The 23,568-nt window shown below is 40.1% G+C and overlaps 1 protein-coding gene across 1 annotated transcript in view; it reads left to right on the forward strand.

The window, feature by feature from the left end:
- Positions 1 to 4,392: 4,392 nt before the first annotated feature.
- Positions 4,393 to 23,568, forward strand: part of ARMC8 (armadillo repeat containing 8) — a gene marked incomplete at its 3' end in the record, with an annotated part of 37,831 nt that continues 18,655 nt past the window's right edge. Inside the window, exon 1 of the mRNA XM_008589919.1 lies at positions 4,393 to 4,646. Within this exon, the coding sequence (XP_008588141.1) occupies positions 4,602 to 4,646 (45 nt within the window). The remainder of the gene's footprint in view (positions 4,647 to 23,568) is intronic.

A 23,568-nucleotide genomic window follows, 5' to 3' on the forward strand; every position in this document is an offset into this window, starting at 1 on the left:
GAAGTGGTGTTGTGTCCTTCCCAGAGCACCATATCATGGTGCCTATTTATTCCATTACTGGTGATATTAATTATAATCACTAAAAGGAAGTGTTGTCTATCAAGTTTCTTCCCTATCATTAGAATCTTTTGGAGAGATACTTTGAGACTGTGTAAATATCCTGTTTTTCATCATATTTTCACCAATGAGTTTTAGCATCCATTGATGATTCTTGCCCAAAACAATTATAACTCATACAGTTATCAAGTGGAGATTTTCTAATTCTATCATTTTTTTCTACATTTGTGCTTTAGTCAGTTTTCTATCACTTAGAATATCTGAAACTTGCTAACTTATGAAGAAATAAAATTTATTTCTTACAGTCTGGGAGGCTAGGAAGTCCAAGGTCCAGGCAATGCAACAGGTGAGGGCTTTCTTCTTGGTGGGGACTCTCTAAAGAGTCCCATGATGACACAGAATATCACAGAGCAAGGATTGAGCAAGAACCCATTTCCACATGCTTTTTCCTCTCTTTATGAAGACCCCAGTCTACTTCCTAACTCATTAAACCATTAACTCATTTATCCATGAATGAATTAATCTATTCACAGTCTTTATGATGTAATCACCTCTTAAAGGCATCACTTTTCAAATACCATAATTGAGGATTAAGTTCCAATATGAGTTTGGAGGGGACGAATATTCAAACCATAGAAATTTGTAAGTTGGAATTCTACCATAGCAGTAATTCAGTTTTTAAAAGATCATTTTCTTTTTCTTTCTTTCTTTTTTTTTTATTGTGGTTTCTAATAAAAGACTTCTTAAATATCTCACTATTTCTTCTTTATACATATAAGTATTTTATAACCTCCAAGTACCTGATGAATTACTGATGTATTATTTTTCATTGCACATCCCTTGTAGATTTTCCTTATCTGGCTGGTTGCTTTGGTGAGTGCTCAGTACCTCCATCTGGGGGAGTCCTATCAGGTCCCAGAGGGCTGTGGAAGCTCTGGAAAGGACTTTGGAACCAGAGAAACCTGTGTCCAAGTTAATTTAGACTTGTACTTCCCAGCAACCCCAAGCAAATTATTGAACTTTTCATAGTCTTACTTTTATTCCTGTCTGCTGAGGTCAGTAACCATGTCTTCATTTCTTTGAAGCCCTAGTTCAGTGTATGCACAAGTAAACCTGCAGTTAGTGTCTGTTTAACTGCACTGTATCTCCTCTATATCACTAGTCCATTTTTTCTCTTTTTTATTTATTTAAAGTATCTCCTCTGTTTTTAAATCTTCTAAGAGTTTTTTTCTAAATTCCTTTGGGGACCATTCAGTTTTCAGAGGTGAAAGATTCACTATATTCCTATGCTTTAAGCTTTCCTATTTTTGCATAGATATGTTTCTACTGTAAAAAAAATATGGCTTTGTTTCTCATCCTGGGCATTTCTACATATTTATAAATAGTTCCCAGATTTCTTTTTGGCTATTTACTTCTGGTTTTACATTTCTATTTTTTCTTCATTAAAATCACACTTCGTTGTCATTGTAAATTAATAGTGCTTTAAGAGGCATGGGTGACAGGGAGAAGTGTCATTTCTGTTTGCAGGGAAGTTAATGTGGATATTTTCCTCTCTTACCATAGTGCCAAATTGAACTGTTCTGTTGTTGTTACATGGAGGCTGAATCAAAATTTCTTACCCTGCAAATTCTATTCATTACTTAGATTCAAAGAGTACACCTAAAGTTATTTAGCAACAAAAGTTGAACTAGAAGCAAGATTCCTGCTCCCCAAGCTTAACGGTTTGCTATTCAATGCTTCCTTCCTGTAAAATGGCTATGCCAGTCTTCTGGAAATAAAGCAGGAAAGACTGGATAGCAGAGGTGATGGACGCCTCAAGTAACATTCCCTAGCTCCTCTGCCTCCCTGATATCAGCCACAGCTGTAGGGACAGTTCTATGCAAGCTCAGATTTATGCTGTCTGTATCCCACCACAAGAGCAAACCTGTAGATTTTGCTTTTCTACATCAGGTTAAGGAAGCCCTCTCTGTTCTGTGCACAAATACAAGTACAATCTAGGAGGGCAGGGAGTTAACAAACCTGGGGAAACCCTCAACCAGTACAGGATGGGAGTGGTGAACAAAATGCTCCAGCCTCCTGATAGATAATCCCGGGAGGCATTCGGTATGTTTCTCAGAGGTGCTCAAGGATTAAGGAGTGGCTTCAATAATGGACCCTTATATTGACCTTTTTCTTCTTTCTTTTCTCATTCTTCCTGACCCATCGATACTGTTCCCTGGGAGCCAAAATGCTCCAGCCTCCTGATAGATAATCTAGGGAGGCATTCGGTATGTTTCTCAGAGGTGCTCAAGGATTAAGGAGTGGCTTCAATAATGGACCCTTATGTTGACCTTTTTCTTCTTTCTTTTCTCATTCTTCCTGACCCATCGATACTGTTCCCTGGGAGCACTTCCCAAATAAAGTACCTGCACCCAAATCTTTGTCCCAGGCTCAAACTAAGCCAAAATATCCACTCAACAAATATTTACTAAGTGACTGTGCTAGGCACTGAGTTAAAATACCTATGAGATAAAGTTTGTAGTGCCTGCCCTGAAGTGTATAATGAGGAGACAAACAAGTAAACAATTACCAACCAACCGACCAACAAAAGCAACCATACAATTACAACGTATCATTAGAGATGCTATGCTAGGGGCAACAATGTGAAGACATGGAGAAGTCACCTACTCCATCTGCTTGGGGGAGGGGCTTCCTGTATTGCTTGAGCTGATGGATAGAATGTGGATCAAATAAATACAGGCATAATGACTCTATAGAATACAAATGTCAACTGAAAATTCAGTTTATATCTTTGTATGCTATGTGTAAGAGTTATACTCCGCTCTGTTGTGGTATATAGTACATGACATGATTTTAGTTAGTCCATGGATGGAGACAAACTTTTTTGTAGTTATGTATGTTATGTGTATGAGAATAAAAACAAGGAGCAGGACAGACTTGATTTAACAGAATATTATGGTTTAGGATGAGGCTGAATTTTTTTAATGAGTTGAAATTAGCTTTAAAGAAAAATATTGAAAAGGGCTGGCCCATGGCTCACTTGAGAGAGTGCGGTGCTAATAACACCAAGGCCATATAGGGATGACCGGTTTGCTCATCGGCTGAGCGTGGCGCTGACAACACCAAGCCAAGGGTTAAGATCCCCTTACTGGTCATCTTTATATGGGGAAAAAAGAAAAAATATATTGAAAGAATAATAATACCTGGGTGCATGCAAATTGGCAAAGATCATGCAGATGGTATGCAGACTACTGAAGTTTGGGAAATAGTATTCTAGTAGAAGGAATATCTAAAATAAAATTCATGCCTTCCAGGAACTCAAGTTTGTTAAGGAACACAGACCCATAAGCAAGGGTGATAAGTGCTACAACAAATTTAGAAACCAAGTCCAAGAGGAAGATAGGAAAGCAGTGAGGAGCAAAGTGAAGGAGAGGCTGTCAGCTACAAAACCAGTTGGAAGCCTATATTGCTCTAGTCCAGAGGAGACGTAATAAGAGCCTGAATTAGGTAGTGGCTACAGAAATGGAAGAAAGACAACTAATGTAACAGGCTCATTGCAACCATCCTGTGAAAACTTTACCGGTTATGAGCAGCAAGCACGAAAGTGAAACCTGTCCAAGTCAAGGGCAGTACCGTACACACACTCAATGGAGTAGGAGAACTCGATCAGAAAATATGAACGTACTTTCATTTGGCTTTAGTTAGGAGAGTATTTTAGTGTGAAATATTCAGCTATTTGCCCCCATTTTTTCCCATTTGACTCAGAAGCGCTTTACATTTATTGACTCCTCTATTCTCATTAACCCTTATTTTACAGACTGGGAATCCGAAACATAAGATTAAGTAATTGCCCGAGGTAATGCAGCTCATAAGCGAAGTAACATGGATTAAACCCAGGCGTTCTATCTATTCTTAACACTACACCAGAATAAATGGGTTGGGCACAGACGCTAAAGGAGGTCACACTTCAGCGTTGGATCGTGAAACAATCACTCTCATTGGTGACAGAAGACCTGGTTCTGAGATCACAGTTTCTCCACCTATAAAATGGAGATAACAACGCTAGGAGTTTGGTGCAAAGAGTGAGATATTGCAAGTGAACTCCAAACTATGTATGTGGCTCCACGTTATAGTTTTCCGGAATATGAACACACAGAGCCGTAAACTACAATGTATCTGTCTCTAGAGCTTGTTGCGCCAGAGCAGAGACTCCGCCCCTGAGGCTCCGCCCACCTCGAGCTGCAGGTGGGGCCGACAGACCTTCTTTGCGCATGCGGAAGCCGCTGCCAGCTCCCACCTCTAACCCAGGCTGAGAGTAGCTGTTGTTTCTGAAAGGACGATTCGTAAGGAGGCCCCTGGTGCGGTGCCCTCTTGCTCTCCCTTCTGCGCGCCCTTCCCGTACTTAAGTTGAGTCCAGAGCGTGGTCCGTCCCCGTCTACCTGGCTGACTTTCTGCAGAGGTGCCTGCCGTTGACCCAGTAGTTGGCTGTCGAAAGTGCCGGCCCCCGCGCCGGCGCCGGCAGTAGCCGGGTGGGAAGGCTCAAGATGGCGTGCCTGCTGGAGACCCCAATCCGCATGAGCGTCCTCTCGGTGAGTGAGCTGCCGCGGCCAGCCGCCCGCCCGGGAGCACCGGCCGGCCTGCAGCATTCCCTTCGGCGCGGTGTGCTTCCTGGGCAACACCCCCTGAGGTGGCCTCCGGCTCAGTGTAGGGCCGGGGCGTGAGGGAGGGTGGACGGCCGGGAGAGACGGGACCCCGGCCGAGCCAGAGACGTCTCCGACTCCGGCTGCTCCCACCGGTGCGGGTTCCCAGGATGGCGTCTGGCAGGCGGGCTGGTCGGGCGTACAGGCAGCTGGCCCGGCGGCGCGGCTTGGGCTTTGCCAAGCGTTTCCCGGAGCCTTTCTCTTAGCGATGCCGCTTCCCTGGCTCCAAACCCTCCGCCCTGTGAGGCGCCGGGCTTGCCGCCGGCCTGGGAACGAGCTCCCCAGGGATTTGGCAAGAAGCGGTGCAGGTTCCTTGGCCCCCACGGCCTCAGAGCTGCCGGGCCAGATCTGTGTGGTTTCTGTCGCGTCCCAGCACCTGAGCAGCGGTTGGAGCTGCTTGCTTCTTGGCATTGGAGATTTCGTATCAGCTGCAACTCTTCCTAGTATATGTGGGTTTTTAAAAGCTGCTTTTCTCCGCTCTGCTCAGGAGGTCGCGGCTCTGAGTCTGAAGGAATTACATGTTCCCTGTGCCTGGTATTCCTTTTTTTCCTTCAAGGGAAGTCAAACATTGAAGAAGAAGAAGAGGAAGAAGAAGAAAAAGAAGTCAGATTTGCCCATTATTGAAAGAAGGGAACGTATTGAATGCCAGGAAGTAGTACCTCGGGTTTTTTTAAGTTTTATTTAAACGACTATGACTTTCGACTTTCACCTTTCACTGTGTTGCTCTTGAAAGGACCAGTAGTGAAAGTTACTGGGAGATAACTTCGTAGGATTTTGCGACCAATTCGAACTCTCTGATTCTGAGAGTGGTCAGTGTACCAGTGGTCCATCTGCTGTGTTGTAAACCAGCAGGCAGACTGACTGACCATCTTTTAGACTTGTGGAAGCTAGTCTGATACTAAGAGGATCGCGTCCCAGCACCTGAGCAGCGGTTGGAGCTGCTTGCTTCTTGGCATTGGAGATTTCATATCAGCTGCAACTCTTCCTAGTATATGTGGGTTTTTAAAAGCTGCTTTTCTCCGCTCTGCTCAGGAGGTCGCGGCTCTGAGTCTGAAGGAATTACATGTTCCCTGTGCCTGGTATTCCTTTTTTTCCTTCAAGGGAAGTCAAACATTGAAGAAGAAGAAGAGGAAGAAGAAGAAAAAGAAGTCAGATTTGCCCATTATTGAAAGAAGGGAACGTATTGAATGCCAGGAAGTAGTACCTCGGGTTTTTTTAAGTTTTATTTAAACGACTATGACTTTCGACTTTCACCTTTCACTGTGTTGCTCTTGAAAGGACCAGTAGTGAAAGTTACTGGGAGATAACTTCGTAGGATTTTGCGACCAATTCGAACTCTCTGATTCTGAGAGTGGTCAGTGTACCAGTGGTCCATCTGCTGTGTTGTAAACCAGCAGGCAGACTGACTGACCATCTTTTAGACTTGTGGAAGCTAGTCTGATACTAAGAGGGTAGTTGGATTATAGATGATTTGTCGGGCTCCTAGAGTCTAATAACTTCAACGGGTTTCTTTTCTCCTACAGACACAACTATCTGAAAGCACTTAAGACATTTCCTTATGAGTCAGGGTTAGAACCATGTGGCAGACTGCCGCTTTAAAAAAGCTTAAGTTGATAATACAAAAATAATTTAATTTGGGGAGGCTGTCAACAAATTTGTTTTCCGATCCATTTTAGCAGCCCTTTTTCCTATTTTCTTAGTTGCTCTTTAAAAATACTGGTCACTTGAGTTAAATCAGTTTAGTCCATTACTCCACCTCTGACTGTAATGTGCAGAAATGTTTTATGGGACAGCAGGCGAATGATTTTTCACTCATTAAAAAGTATTGGATTGTTTTCAGTTCTCGGTTAATTATGTCACTTAGATTTCAGGTACCCTTCGGTTCACCTGAAGCTTCTTTATTTTTTGTACATAGTAAACTTCTATAGTGCATACGATCAAAAACTCTCCTTTATTTCACTTCCTCAGTAAATAATATTTCCTGCTTATTTTATTCAAAAACTTCTTGAAGAGTATTTTCTCCTTCTAGTTAGGATTTATTTCAGCCATAGTCTCATTGGGAACTTATGTTTTTAAAGGTTTTCACAGACCCAAAGTCTGGTCTGTCAATTCTTCAGTCCTAGAGCCTTGGGAAAACAGAGCTTTGGATACATGACTTAAAGTATCTAAACTCACTGATTTTACTAATTTAAAGTGAAAGCTGTACCTTTCAACGTACTACCCAGGGCACCACTTTTTGGAATACAGGGTGCAGTTGTATTAGAAATATTAGAAATTATCTTGAACGGTTGATTTCTTTCATCAGCTACTCATTACTTACAGTGTGCCAGTTATGTGCAGAGCCAGTTATGTGTTGTGTATTTTAGGGAATGCAAGGATGAGATCAGAAATGCTCTCGAGGAGCTCATAGTCTGTATAACTCTATAGCTTGATAAACATAATTTGAGCAAGAGGGAAATCAAATTGTTTTAAAAGATTTCCATCTAAGTCCCTTTATACCTTTTTTTTAAATTGAAACATAATTACTTACACATATTTGTGTGGTAAAGAGATGACTCAGTACTTGTGTACAATGTGTGATGATCCTTTATACCTTCTCTCTGAGAGATGTCATTCACTCTCCTAACCTTAACTGATCCTTTCACACATCTACATTGCCAGCCCTGACTTTTCTTCCGTATCTAGTCTCATATCTTCAGTTGTGTGATGTCACCCATCACTTTCAACAAAGCACATTCCTTCTCCTAAGAGGACTTAGTTATGATGTTCCAATTTCTGTTCATGGTACTATCTTTCACTGATCACTCACCATTAAAGCTTCTGAATCATCGATTCTTCTCCCTTTCACTCCCCTATATCTAATCAGTTGCTAAGATATTGTTGCTTCTTTACTGTTAGTGTTTCTCACATCTTTCTGTTCCCATGGCCACCCTCATTCAGAACCTTATTGTTTTGTACCTGCAATACTACAGTGTCCTTTTAATTATTTTTACTGCCTCTTGTGTCTTACCCTTCCAGTTCAAGTGCATTTCCGCATTACTTTTCCTAAAGAACACTTTAGACAGCCACTCCTCTTTAGTGGGTTCCTTTTGCTGAAAGGCTTAAGTTTATACTCAGCCTTGCATTTAAGATTCTTTATCCTCTGCATGAACCTTCTATCCATATAAACTGGCTTTTTCAGGCTGAAGTAATATTGGGTCCTTTCAAACCCCAGTAACTCTTACTGTCTGTCTGTTCATTTGCGTGTGTGAATTATAGCTTTGTATGGATTTATTCCATACATACATTTTGAGCTTCTGTCATTTGCCAAGCTTGGCACTGGGTTTGGGAATACAGTGGTGAGCTATGTAGACCAGAAGAAGTGACACTGAGCTGAGAGTTCAAGGATGAGTAAGAATTAACTTGAAAAAGTGACAAGAGAAGAGCATTCCAAGCAAAGGGAACTGCTTTGGCAGAGGCTCTGGGACTTTAATAATTATTCTATCTTATCTTCTTAGACGGTAAATTAATTCAAAAGTAAGTGCTTGGGGCCGGCCCGGTGGCGCACTGGATAGTGCGCCGCTTGGGAAGCGCGGCGGCGCTCCCGCCCGAGGGTTCGGATCCCACATGCAGACCGGTTCCCACTCACTGGCTGAGCGAGGCGCGGGAGCGGCGCCGAGGGTTGCAGTCCCATTGCCGAGGGTTGCAGTCCCGTTGCCGGTCCCCGGTCCGGTGCGGGGGCGACACTGAGGGTTGTGCCGGTCCCGGTCCAGTGCGGGGGCGACACTGAGGGTTGCGATCCGTTGCCGGACAAGGAAAAAGACAAAAGACAAAAAAAAAAAAAAAAAAAGAAGTAAGTGCTTGACCTTTTCATATTTTTTTTGTTTGGTGGCTGGATGATACAGGGATCAAACCCCTTTTTTTCTTTTTAATCCCACTATTACTTGTAACACTATGTCTTGCAAATACTAGCTATTCAATAAGTGTTTAATTGAAATATCTATTTTGAGGAGTTGGACATACTCTTCAGCTCTCTTTCTAGATTGTACCTTGACCTGTCTGGTTTGCATTTAGCATTACAACGTAACCTTTTTCAGCAAATTCATAAATTCCTACCATGTTTTCCAAACATTTGAGTTATTTTACATTAATCACATTTTTTAAACTTTTTATTTTAAAATAATTGTAGATTCACAGTAAGTTACAAAGTTACAAAGATAGTACAGGGAGGTCCCTGTGTATACTTCACCTAGTTTCCCCCATTGGTTACATCTTACATAATTATGGTGATACTGATATTGGTATAAGCATGTTACATCTTACATAATTACAGTGATTTGGGTTTTTGTTCGTTTGTTTTTGTTTTTTTGTGGCTGATTGTACTGGAATCCAAACCCGTGCGTGACCTTGGTTTTATAAGGCTGGGCTCTAACCAACTAAGCTAACTCGCTAGCCCCCTAATTATGGGGATACTGATATTGGTATAAGTCTGTGTATGTTTCCGTATCATTTTATTACATGTGTGTATTCGGGTAACTACCACCACAGTCAAGATACAGAACTATTCTGTCATCACAAAGTTCTCCCTCATGCTACCTCTTTATAATCACACCTACATACTCTTCTTCTTCACCGCCACTATCCCTAAGCCCTGACAACCACTAATCTATTCTCCATCTCTGTAATTTTGTCATTTTCTATAGTGTTACGTAAATGGAATCTTATAGTATGTGACGTTTTGAGATTGGCTTTTGTCACTCAGCATAATGCTTTTGAGATCCAGCCAAGTTGTTGCATGTATCAGTAGTTTGTTCCTTTTTATTGCTAAGTAGTATTCTGTGATATAGATGTACCACAGTTTAACTATTTACCTGTTGGACATTTTAGTTGTTTCCAGTTTGGGGCTATTATAATCTGCTTGAACAACCATGTACAGGTGTTTGTGTGGAACTAACTTTTCATACAAGTATCTCTGAGATACTTGCCCAGAAGTGCAATCACTGGGTCATATGATAAATGTATATTTAGTTTTAAAAGAAACTGACAAACTTTTCCAGAGTAGCTGTACCATTTTACATTCCTGTACCAGTAATGTATGGGAGATCCAGTTTCTCTGCATCCTCACTAGAATTTGGTATTGTTACTACTTTTTATTTTAGCTGTTCTCATAGGTGTGCAGTAATATCTCATCATAATGGTGTTAACTTGCATTTCCCTAATGGTTAGTACTGTTGAAAATCTTTTCATTGCTTATTTGCCATCCATATATTCTCTTTGGTGAAATATTTCTTCATGTCCTTTTGCCTAGTTTCTAGTTAGACTGCTTTTTGACTGTTGAGTTTTGAAAGCTCTTTATATGTTTTATTTTTATTTTTTGTCTTTTTTCGTGTCCGGCAACGGATCGCAACCCTCAGTGTTGCGCTCGTACCGGACCGGGACCGGCAACGGGATCGCAACCCTCGGTGTTGCGCCCGCACCTCGCTCAGTCAGTGAGCGGGAACCGGTCTGTATGTGGGATCCGAACCCTCGGCGGGAGCGCCACCACACTCCCAAGCGGCGCACTGTAGCAGTGCGCCACCGGGCCGGCCCCAAAGTCTTTAAGGAAAGATTGCTACCTGAATTCAAATGAGTGCCCAGAAAGTCTTTTAAACTATCAAGCATCAGAAACACCTTCATGTGGTGTCTTCAGATTTCATTTGGAGATCTAGCCTTCCCGTTGCCTCCTATGCTCATTAAATTTAAAAATATTTAGTGCCAGGGGCCAGGAATTTCAGTGATTCTGACTTGTATCTTTTTTATTTCTGACTTGGCAATTGTTTTGCAGTACCATCTGTCATGTTGACTTCTGGGTAAAGATATGGTATTATGTGACAAAACGAAATTCCTGTTACCTTCCGGAAAATGATTATAGAACACATGTTTCTTTTGCCTCAGGGATGTTTTAAAGGATTTATTAGGCTTTCAAAAAACTGAGTGGTGGTTGATGGGATAAGGGAACCAAGAAAAAGGAGAGTCCTGATCATAATCATGATCAAGCATGATTCACAGGATTTTTACTGTTTCAGCCAGGAGGTATCATCTACTGAGATGGTGAGGATTAGGAGAGGAATATGTTAGGGGAGTAAAGAAGAAAAATGAGATTCATTTTGGACATGCCAAATTTGAAGTGTTTTCCAGACACCCACTTAGAGGTGTCTAATAGGTAGTTGGATATAAAGGTTGAGTTAAAACGGTTGGATATAAAGGTTAAATCCAGGGTATTGATCATTGTTTGGGAATCAACAACATATTGATTAGTGATTCTTAACCTTTCAAGGATAAGAATCTCAATGCCCTCTTCCCCAGAAAAAAATGTGTGTGCCTAAAGAGTCATGTAATTTTAAGGGGTTCGTGGAGTCCCTGAAACCCACACATCAGTCCTGAGTTAACTCCTTTACTTGCCCCAATGTCAGTCACAAAAACATACATAGCAAAATTTAAAGGTCGTTTTAAATCATTTTGGAATGATAAGGATTGTAACAATAAGGTTTTTTTTTTTTCTTAAAGATGACCGGTAAGGGGATCTTAACCCTTTACTTGGTGTTGTCAGCACCACGCTCAGCCAGTGAGCGAACCAGCCGTCCCTATATGGGATCCGAACCCGGGGCCTTGGTGTTATCAGCACCGCACTCTCCCGAGTGAGCCACGGGCCGGCCTGTAACAATAAGGTTTTAAAACTCATTAGGTTACCATGTGTGGGACTTGATTCTGAAGAGCTAAAATTTTTTGCCCAGAGTATGCCAGTGATCCTCCTATAAGATGTACTATGTCCACAGAAGTGGCTTTGTATAGCAGATGTGTAGAAGACCTGGGATGCAGAGCTAGGTTAGCTGGAGATCCAAACTAGTACAAAGTAAGGTGGTTGTGGGTCTGGGCCCAGGCAAAGTGGAATAGACAGAGATCAGAAGTGGCCCATGATTTCTTACGGTTGCCACAGGCCACAATGTGGATGACAGTTCAGACAAATCCTAAGCAGGACTGTAATAGGAAAGTTAATACACCAACTGCTGGAAGTGACGGGCTGAGTCTGAGTCAAGCACCATGGATAGCTCCAAGGCAAGGGTATTACTGCCTTGAAGAATCTAAAGCAAATAAGGCCCTTTTTATCAGGAGGCAGCTGGCCTCTCTGGACAATACTACTTCTGAGGTGTACCATGAAAGATGCTACCCAGGATCTCTAGGTCATTACGTGATTGCAATCTTGAATAATAATTTAAACTATTCATATGGTCCAGGACAACACAGTGCCCATGTCTGAATAGCCTCGCTCTATTGTTTTGTCAGGATTGAGAAGTAGGTATTTAAATGCATCCTTAGTGGATTTCTTGGGCCAACTTATCATCATGTGAGGCATCTAAATGAACCTCAACCAACCCAGAGAATATCTGTTTTTTTAAAACTCCTCACAACCCTCGTCACTCTGTACGTACTCCCCAAAGGTGTTTCTTGCTCCCTTGGACTTCCAGATTAGGTTATTTTGCACCATCAGTCCTTAGCTCATTTACTCTATCTAGAGGGATCTCTTCTTAGCTATCAGTTCAAGCATTCTCATCTACATTGGAGAGTAAATGAATAGAGTTTAATAGTGAGAAGAAAACTTAAAGATCATCCAGACGCAGATAGCTTTTAGTGATTGTACTATACCTTAAACGGATAAACCTCATAGTACTCGTTTAAAGGCATGAATGCTAAATTGCTTTCAGTTTTTGTGACAACCCACGAATGTTTATAGCAGTCGTTAATAGTATATAAGGGCAATAAGAATATGTTATTGTATTAGAAACTCACTACAGAAGAAGGAAAGTCTACTCTTCATATGCCTTTTGATATATCTTCTGGCTTTTCTTTTTTTTTTTTTTTGTCTTTTTCCGTGTCCGGCAACGGATCGCAACCCTCAGTGTCACCCCCGCACCGGACCGGGACCGGCAACGGGATCGCAGCCCTCGGTGTTGCTCCCGCGCCTCGCTCAGCCAGTGAGCGGGAACCGGTCTGTATGTGGGATCCGAACCCTCGGCGGGAGCGCCGTCGCACTTCCCAAGTGGCGAACTATAGCAGTGCGCCACCGGGCTGGCCCTCTTCTGGCTTTTCTGTTATAAAAGAGGGGGGGAAAAAAAACCCCTTTGTGTGAGTTTAAAATTATAGAATCTTGCCTGAAAGAAACTTGCAGATAATCTTTAGTTCCTCATTGTCATTTTTTATTGGAAAAAACTGAAAACTGGAGAGACTGACTTGCACACTGTCATGTGCTATTATATAAAGTATCAGAGTCAGATCTCCAGACTCCTACTTTTTAAAACAAAATTGTGTGCAAGCCTTATATTTTAGAATTTTATTTTCAAATTTTGTGAGCAATGATTAACTGATTAACTGACCATTTATTTTTAATAAGTTCTCTGAATATGTAAAGTCTGGTTTTTACTATTTGAGAGGTGAGGATTGCCTCTTACATGAGTAGATTAAATTAAAATATATAAAAATTATGCATTGTAGTGCTTTTATTATTGTGTTTGTGAAATTAAAGCAGTTACATTCTAGAAGTCTCAATTGCCGTTGTATGTTACATTCTAAACTAATGGGGCCCAGCTGAACTGTGAAGTGATTTTAGAAGCTTTCCAAAGTTGCTAAAGGCCACAGAAAAGCAGGGCTTTGATTAATCTGGGGAGGAAAGATGCTGCGAAACTCTAGAAATACCAGAGAATGAATCCAATAGAAAAAATTTAAGGACAAAAGTAGCCGTGAGGGTTCTAAAAGGAATTGAGTGTTTTAAATCTGATGGAATCCTAATGAAGCAAGAAATTTACTAAAATACAAAGAGCAAAACTGAACAGAAAAAAACCCACACCAAAGTCTTGGGGTTTAAATAGTAGTTTGGCGTTTTCTCCCCACCCCCCTTCCCCTTTGGAGACAAGCGGGAATTCTGGAATACATAGAAGGGCGTGATACAGCTGTCTGCGAGTAAAAGGTTCGTCTTTGTTGATGGTCTTGTCCTTTTTTGTATTGTTCCAGAGAAGGCTGATTTTTTTTTTTTTTTTAAATTAGGAAATAGTTTTCTAGCAGTTAGTTTTGTCTAATAGTGAAATTAACTCTCTGGCAGAGAAATACTATACATCATCAGATTTTGTGTCTTTCAGTATCTCATGAGAACATGAGCAGAACAAAGGTGGAGGCATGTGATTTGAAACTAAGGCACAGTTTAGTAAAATGCTGCTGTCAAAGTACATTTATCCCTTGGTTTCCATGAGGGATTGGTTCCAGGACCTCCCATGGATACCAAAATCTGTGGATGCTCAAGTCCCTGATATAAAATGGCATTGTATTTGCATATAACCTATGTATATCCTCTGTATACTTTAAATCATTACGTATAATACCTAATACAGTATAAATGCTAAGTAGTTATTATACCGTATTGTTTAGGAATAATAACAAGAAAAAAAAAGGTCTGTACATGTTCCATACAGACACAGTTTTGTTTTGTCTTTTTCTGAATATTTTAGATCTGCGGTTGGTTGAATCCATGATGCAGAACCTACAGATATTGGCTTCTGTTATTCTGGATTGTGGTAGACCTAATCTCTCTAGGGACAAGTACAAGCACATTACATGTCCCTGGGCTTTAAAATGCATGATTGTAAATTTGTTACTGACCTGAACAATGCACTTATTTGGCATTTCAGAAAATTGTCACAGGGACAAAAGGAAGTATTTTTTGGACTGAGGGTTTTGGCGGCATCAGAAAGTCAAATTTTGGTTTCACATTGTTTGGGGAATAGGAAAGAAGTTCTGGGGCTCCCAATTGACTTGAACATTAAGAGCTGTTTCAGTTAATGGTTCCCGACCATATCAGACTCACACACACTTATAATAGGTGTTTTGTAGCACCTCTTTGGCTATCCTGAAATGACATTCGTAGATAAATTAACTATCCTCACATGTAACTTTTTAAAAGTTGACATAGTGCCACAGCTATAATAAGGGAGAAAGATAGGAAACTAATTTATAATTTCATTTAAATGCATAAATACTCAGGTATTACCATATCAGAAAGAAGTAATAAAGTAGTGATGTTTGCACGTGTACATAGTTTGGCTGTGAATGTGACAGCTACTGCAGACTGATAAAAGTATGTTGCAATGGTTAAGTACAGTAAATGGCATTTTTAAATGTGACTTTCTGAAGTGAACTTTTGGTAAAGTTCCTAGCCAGACAAAACGTAACCTTTTCTTTATTCATACGGGATTTGCATTATTGGAAAATTGACTGTCCGTTAAAATGGTACAAAACATATTTTGTGTTTATATGAATGGAGCTAGATTCTAGGCTCAGATAATTATAAAGGGTTTTTTTTGCCTACATGACTAGATAGTGAAAACTTGTGGGATGTGGGCCTATTGTCCCAGTACATGTAGCATCTTTAGTCCTTGCCTGCTAGATAGCAGTAGCACCTGTCATTGTGACAGCCAAAATCACTTCTGCATATTTACAAAATGTATCCTAGGGAGTAGTACTATTTCCTTTTTAGAATTGCTGAGAACATGGGGCTTTTTGAGTGATGTGTCTTAGTATGCCTTTCTCTTTCTCTCCCCCAATTTCCCCTCCCCACAGCTTGAGACAGTGTAGTTATAGTATCAGGACTTGGAAACAGAATGTGCTATTTCCCCATACTGTGTATATAACCCTCGTATATACTATATCACTTATTTATTGTGTTTATTGCTTTTTATCTTTTCCCTCTTGCTGAAATGTGAGTTCTGCAAAGGTGGGCTTTGTGTGTGTATGTAGTGGGGGGGAGGGGTCTTTGTTCATTGCTTAGAAGAGTGCCTTCATAGTTTTTTAAGTATTCATTGACTGAATTAAAGAATGTTCAGTACAGACAGTTTTTTGTATTCCCAGCTGTATACTGTATCATCATAATACTAAATTGCATTTTATTTCTTCAACACACCTTATTGCTTCAGAACTCTCTTACAAGTGTTGTATGCTCGACCTAGAGCCTTTTTCAACTACAAAATTAATATAGTCTTTCAGGTTATTCATGCTCACAGCTTAGAAATTACCACCCCTACCTTCACTTAATTGTATTCCACTTCTTTTTACATTGTGTTCACTTATATGGTTACACTTAATCACCTGTTACAAGTTACACTTGTAACTTACTTACTTACATGTCTGTTTCCTTATTGTGCTATGAACCCCTTGAAGATAAGGGACTTCATCTTATCCTCAGCACCTGGCATAATACCTGGTAAGTTAAAAATACATGTTGAATGTCAGCCTGAAATAGGTTTATAAATGAATCTTTATAGAGTTCAAACATTCTATTTTTGTGTTTGTGTTTCTTCCATCTCTTCCCAAACCAGGATTTTCTCTGACAGTGCTGAATCATGAACATTATGAACAATTTTATCTTGAAGTTCCTAGTAGCTTGTGGACTAATTGAGATATTAAATTTTGATTGGCAATCACTGGCTTAAATATTAATTTCTTAAGGGACCAAAATTCCCCATTGGGAATTATAATATTTTAATTTCTAAAGAGCACATGAATTAAATGAGAAAATAGATTTGAAAATGCTTTATAAACTATAACATACTAAATAAATGTGTTTATTTCTTGCTAAGTATTTAGCTTGGTCTGAGAGTAAGCTGTTATCAGGTGAGGACAGCTACCTTTGTCTGAATAATTAGGCTTTAACCATGAAGATGAATTACTGAGAGGGGTATGAGTGCGCTTGTCAAAGCAATTATCTTTTTTGTACAAAAATAGAATTTTCCTGAAATCAGTGTTTGTAGGGTACTTTTACAAGGGGTTCACAAGGGGTTTTCCTGTGTGTTATCTAATTTGAGCCGTACTCTGAGCTACATGGTAACATTGCCATTTTATAATTGAAGAAACAATCTGAACATTTTAAGTTACATAGCTAGTAAGTGGTAAAAGTAGGACTTAAACCCAAGTCTTCAAATACCAAATCATTTGTTCTTTCTACTACACTATGCCTGAGTATGTTAGAAATAAAATACATTATATTATAATGAAGTATACATAGAGCAAGACTTCAATGAAATAAAAGGTTTGGTATTTTCTTATTAACTTTAAACTCATTCTTCATTGTCTAATAAACTCATAGTTTCACTCTAAAACTTGAGTTGAACTCTTATTTCTCCCCATTTTTCAGTTAAATCCTATTCACGGCATGTCTGGGACCTAGCAATTTGGCCTTCAAAACCCTTCCTGAAGATTTTTTTTTTTTTTCAAAAGCCAGTGTTTTAATTTCACCCTACTTGTGAGTAGTTTATTCATAGCGGCAATTAGAACCTGATACTGGTTTGCCTTTTTAGGACTTCTGACCAGTTTTCTGAGCTATCTGTAAGTTTTTCTTTTTTTCTTTTCTATTACTAAACACAAATAAAAGGTATGGTGATTATACGGCCCAATTTGTTTCCAGCACTCTTGGTTTATACATATTATTTGTATAAACGTATTATTTGATAACTATTGATAATGCCCTCTTTCACTCTTAAAATTATACTGGATTAGATGATAGATTAAAAGGCCTATTAGTTATCTATTGCTGTGTAACAGATGGGTCCAAAACTTAGCTGCTTAAAACAGCATTTATTATTTCACAGTTTCTGTAAGTCAGGAATACCTATGTGTCTTAGCCGGTGCCTCTGGCCCCAGGTCTCTTATGAGATTGTATTCAGGTTGTCATCAGAAGCTGTGGTCTGTGGAGAATCCAATTCCAAGTTCACTCATGTGGTTGTTGGCAGGATTTAGGTCCATGCCATGTGGGCTTCTCCATAGGACACCTCACAGCCTGGCAACTAGCTTCTGGCAGAAAGAGAGGTGTTTTTTTTTGGGGGGGGGGTGTAGGTGGGGAGGAGAACTCTGAAATTTCTGAAGTGACATTCGTCACCTCTGCTTATTCTGTTTGCTAGAACCAAGTTACTAGGTCCATCTCAAGGGGAGAGATTGTACAAGGGCGTGAATACCAGGAGATAGGGATCATTGGGGGTCATCTTAGAAACTGCCTATCACAGATGGTCAACCTAATAAAAGGAAAATTGTTTGCATATAATATTTCTCCACAGTGGAATACAACTCATTACCTGTTGCTTTTTTTGTTTTCCTGAAAGAAGAAACTGCCTATCACAGATGGTCAGCCTAATAAAAGGAAAATTGTTTGCATATATTATTTCTCCACAGTGGAATACAACTCATTACCTGTTGCTTTTTTTGTTTTCCTGAAAGAAGAAATTTGCTTCAAGCTTCTTTCTCTCCCTCTTTCCCTCCCTCCCTCTCTGCCCCCCTACACACAATCAGTACCTGTTTGGCATACACAGTAAAATCAGCTCTAGAATTAACTAATTCATGAGTTTGATGTCTACAGATTTTCTGCTGAAGGCATCCATGCACATATTCATATAATATAATTTGGGGGGCATTATTAAACATAAAATGTAACAGGTTTTTAATTTGTGGTGGCTTTTATTGCAGCTTTGAATATGTAGAATGAGTTCAGAGATAGGTTTTGAGGGCTTGCTAGTTCATTTGTTTGAAGCCCTGTGCCATAAGGTAGAGTTCATAGGTCTGACCCTGGCTAGCAGTGCTCTCCTTCATGGGCACAGACTGCACCCTGAGCTTCATTCAGCTGGCTGCTTGGCACCTTCACTCTGTTGGTTGGAAGAATGGAGGAATCGCCTTGTATACAAATTCATTCCAGCTACTGGAAGTTGCAGAAAGTAATTCCAAAGGGCACTGGTGTTTTGAAGTGAGAGTGAAACCACATTTTGAAAGGAAAGAACATGAGAAACCTTCGTAACATTGCTTCCATGGGTAGAAGGGATGGAGGGACCACAGTGGCTCTCATTTCTGGAGTAATCAAGAAGTACCCATAGACCACATTTTGAAAGGAAAGAACATGAGAAACCTTCCTAACATTGCTTCCATAGGTAGAAGGGATGGAGGGACCACAGTGGCTCTCATTTCTGGAGTAATCAAGAAGTACCCATATCAGACTGTCCTCATCGTCCACACTGTTGTTAGCAAAATGAGAAAGAACCCCAAAATTCTCTACACCCTTACCTCCCTTATTATTCACAGCCTCACCTCTATTCTTTGCCTTGGGGCCATCAGGGTTAAGCTCTTTATCTCTGTTTACATGAACTATAAGAAGCCCAGTACTCTAGGGTCATTTCTCATGCCCACGTAGTTGTCTCTCTATTTTTCTGTCCTGATCCCTTGCCTTTCTTCTGTCCCTTTTGCTGAACTTCCCTTATCCTGAGCCTCTTCTCCAAACATTTCCTTTATCTTTTTGTTTAGAATGAAACTGGATTTTTCACCTGATGACTCTTTTCCCAGCTTTCTCCTGCAGTCTTCTCAGTTGGTGACTCTTTGTCTTTCCATATTGCTCTTGGCCTAAAGGTGGAAGTAGAGATCCTCCTTGTTCCTCACTGGTATTTTCAGACCCCTGTATTTCCCTGTTCCCTAAAACACCAGCTCTGGTCTTCTGCAGACCCACTCTATTATTCCTTTATTTCTATCTTAGCTCCTAGCTCACAGTCACTCTTTCTAGCACTGCTTCTGTGATAATTTATGGAAATTTCATTGTTTATGTAAACAGTTTTCTAAAACTCTATCCTTCTCCAATGATTATATCCTCCATCCTGCCTTGAGGTACTTGCTCTCACCGTCATTTCCTAGACCTTGACCTTACCAATGACTAAAATCCCTTCATAATCTCAGTTTCGGGCATTCGAGTCACTGCCTTCTATCCTCCCAAACCGCTCTTCTTACTACCCCAATGCCAACAATCCTTCAATCTCTCTGTTACCTACAGTTTATTAATTCTATCATTTTTTCACTGATCTTCAATAGGTCCATTATTATAATCACACCCTTACATACACCCTCAATTCAGTTGAAACCTTCTTCTAGCTTTGTCATGCTTGCCTTGTAAAAATCCATCTCTCTTATTCATGACTGCGTCTGTGCATGTAAATATAGCTGGAGTAAAATGCAGACATGCTGACTGGTCTCACTTTAAATCCATGATCACAAGCTCAAGAGGACCTGTAGAGCTCCCTGGCAGTCCTGATACATTTTCCTGGCCTATTCAGTGTCTTATTTCTTCTCCTCTTTTTTAACCCACCCACATTTCTTCGCCCATTTTTTCTCTCAGAAAATAGAAGTAATCAGAAAATTACTTTCACAGGAAACTTTCATAAGCTGTCACCACCATATCCCCCTAATTAATTCCCTCTATATTGTATTTTCCATGCTCTACTTGATCAGTAAATCTCATTCCCCTTCACTTTATTCATGAACATTGTTCCAGAAGTTCCCACCTCCTCATGCAGCATAAATTTTTCTTCTCTATTCAAAAATTTCCATTAGTGAATAAACATGGTCTAATTTATTTCATCTTAAAAACTAAAAATCTCTCTGACTCCCCTTTTCCTTCCACTTACTACCCTATTTCTTGACTCCCCCCTTTTACAATGAAACTCCATGAAAGAGTTGTCTGTACTTTCTTTAGTTCTTTCCCCGTAGGCTCTTAAACCCTCTCCAAGCAGGCTTTGGCCCCACCATGCCACTGTTGTCAAAATCACTGATGACCTAAATCCAATGGTCAGGTCTTAGTCATTGTCTCATGCTATGCATCACTAGGATTTGACATAGCTGATTATGTCCTCCTTGAAACATTCTGATTTGGCTCCCTGGATTTTTTCCCACCACACTAGTTGCTGGTGGGACTGCTCAGAGCAGTCTTCAGGCCTTGCTCTATCCATGATCACTTCCTTAGTAAACTAATCACATATGCTGACAGCTCCTTGATTTGTATCTCCAGCCACAGCCCCTTTTCCTTAAACTCTAGACTTAACATATCCACTCCAGCTTGACAACCTTACTTGAATGTCTAATAGGTGTCTCACTCCTCTCATGTCTAAAACAGAACTTTCGATCTTCCCATCCAAACCTGCACCTTCTGTAGTCTTCCTCATCTCATCAACTGGCAATAGTCTTTCTACGTGCAAAAATCTTGTGTTATTCTTGACTCCTCTCTTCTCTCATAAGCCACTTCCACTCTGACAGCATATCCAATTTGACAGTCATTTCAGACTTCAACATTTATCTGGAATCTGCATGAGTCTTACTGCCTTCTCAATGTTTGCTCTAGTCCAGGCTACCATCATCTCTGAAATAATAGCATTTCTGGCACCTTGTCTCATGCTTGTATTTTATTGCTCCTTCCCCTTTTCCCTCCCATTGTCTGTTCCTAAAATTGCGACTAGAGTGATCCTTTACAAACATAAGTCAGATCATGTCTCTATTTTCCCAAAACTCTCTCATGGCTTCCCAACTCACCATAAAAAAATCAGTCTTTACAGTGACTAACAAGGCTGTATACCAGTGCTGTGCAGTGGAAAAATAATGCAAGCCACATATGTAATATAAAATTTTCTAGCAGCTATGCTATCAAAAGTAAAAAAGAAAACAGATGAGGGCTGGCCTGATATTTCACTTGGTTAGAGCATGGTACTTACACCAAGGTCTGGGGCTGTACCAGCCAGCCACCAAAAAAAACCCCCAAACAGATTAATTTTAATATATGTTATTTAATATGTAAAGGTTTATTATTTCAGCATGTAATCTGTGTAAGAAATTATTAATGAAATTATTTTACTTTTTTTCATACCAGGTATTCCAAATCTGGTGTGTGCTTGACACAATTTGGATACTCAATTTTTTTGGCAATACTTGATTCGTATTTAGGTTCCGTAAAATTTAGTTGAAAAGTAGACTCACATACCCAAGTAATTCCAAAGAATCTTAAAGTTTCTAATAATTGAATCCTGTATTGGTTTCTTAATTTTAATGAATTAAAGTTTTAAAAAATAAACACTAGTTTCTAGACACATTTCAAATGCTCAATAGCCATGAGAGCTAGTGGTTTTCAACTTGGACAATGCAGCTTTAGTATTGGTTTCTTAATTTTAATGAATTAAAGTTTTAAAAAATAAACACTAGTTTCTAGCCACATTTCAAATGCTCAATAGCCATGAGAGCTAGTGGTTTTCAACTTGGACAATGCAGCTTTTTCCCATCTGGCCCCTGTTCTCTGTCCTCATCTCCTACTGCTTTCTCCTTGGCTTATTCTGCTCCAGCCGTAATGGCCTCCTGTTCTTTGATTATGGCGGACACTTCCCATTTCAGAGCCTTTGCACTTGCTGTTCTCTTTGCTCCAAAAGCTCTCCCCCCAGATAGCTGCATGACTTGTTCCTTAATCTTCTTCAGGTCTTTGTTCAAATGTCACCTTCTTAGAGATGTTTTCCTTCACCAACCATTTAACAACTGTACCAATTATCTTCTCTCCCTAGCTCTTAAATGTGTGGGCTGCCTTCTAAAAGAAGAGAGAAGAGGGCTGAGAGGGGAGAGGTGACCTGATCTACAAAGGAAAACAGTGAAATATGAGAATTGTCTCATACAGACAGACGAATGAATGTTAGGCAAAAGTAGAGTGAAATAAGGTAGAATAAGTGACTATATGCCTTGAGCTTGCTTGCTACCCAGCTGCTTCAGAGGATCATTTTTTGTCTACATGAGTAACACTTCACAGATTATAAGCTCCTTAAATGCAAGGATCTGCTTTAATGTCATTTTGTACCTTCTCTGGCACCTAACATAAAACTTTTACCAAAAGAGAATCTGAAATCTCCAATCATGGGCCTGTTGGTTAGCCTTTTGTGTTTAACATTCTGTGGTCGCTTCTCTACCCTTCATTCTTTTCCAGTGCCAGCAACTGGTATACTTGCTGATGATTTATATGGGTTGGCTTCACATGCCCTATGGCTGTGATGGTGATACTGGTTCATTCTTTCTTTTCTTGTCCATTCAGCTGCTTTCTTATTCATTTTCCAAAACCAGACCCTCTAAGAAGCCTCCCCTGATTCTCCCAGTTCATTAACTCTCTCTTCAGTGCTACCTTTATGTTGTGTATACTTTTGTTTTTTTATTCTAGTAGGAATACAAATATGTAAACACAATCAGAATAGAATGAGTTCTTGAGGGCTGGGACTGTGCTTTACTAAATTTTTTATCTTTAATGCTTTCCTCCATGTCTTGCTGTAGATACTCAGTGCTTGTTGCATTGAATGAACCAAGTACAGAGCAGCAAAGAAAGTTGCTTTTAATGGGGGAAATTTACAAGGGTACTTCAAAAGTTCATGGAAAGATTTCTATTGTCTGAATTTCATTTCTCCACAAACTTTTTGTTTTGTTTTGGCAGCTGGCCAGTATAGGGATCTGAACACTTGACCTTGTTGTTTCAGCACCACACTGTAACCAGCTGAGCTCACTGGCCAGCCATCTCCACAAACTTTTTGAAGTACTTTCATATATACATCTTAAACCCAAGTACTTTTTTTTTTTTTTTTTGAATAACCACATTGAGAGGTGAGATGTAGAGATGTGGGAAGTAATGGTAGAGGGGAGCAAGGAAATCAGTGATCAATCCCTGTGTAGGAGGCAGGCTAGAGGTGCTCAGAAGCGTTTACTGTGTTAGAGAACCAGGAAAGCATATGTGCTCAAATGGAGTGGCAAAGGTTACCTATTCATATTACACAAATGCTTTTTTTCAGTTTTACCTAAAAGATCATAAGAAGCTTCATTTATAAACTAAGGAATTGGGATATATAATTTTTTTTTTTTTTTCGTGTCCGGCAACGGATCGCAACCCTCAGTGTCGCGCCCGTACCGGACCGGGACCGGCAACGGGGTCCCAAACCCCGGG

The sequence above is a fragment of the Galeopterus variegatus genome, unplaced genomic scaffold (genome assembly GCF_000696425.1).
Source record: "Galeopterus variegatus unplaced genomic scaffold, G_variegatus-3.0.2 Scaffold5755, whole genome shotgun sequence".
NCBI classification, from domain to species: Eukaryota; Metazoa; Chordata; class Mammalia; order Dermoptera; family Cynocephalidae; genus Galeopterus; species Galeopterus variegatus.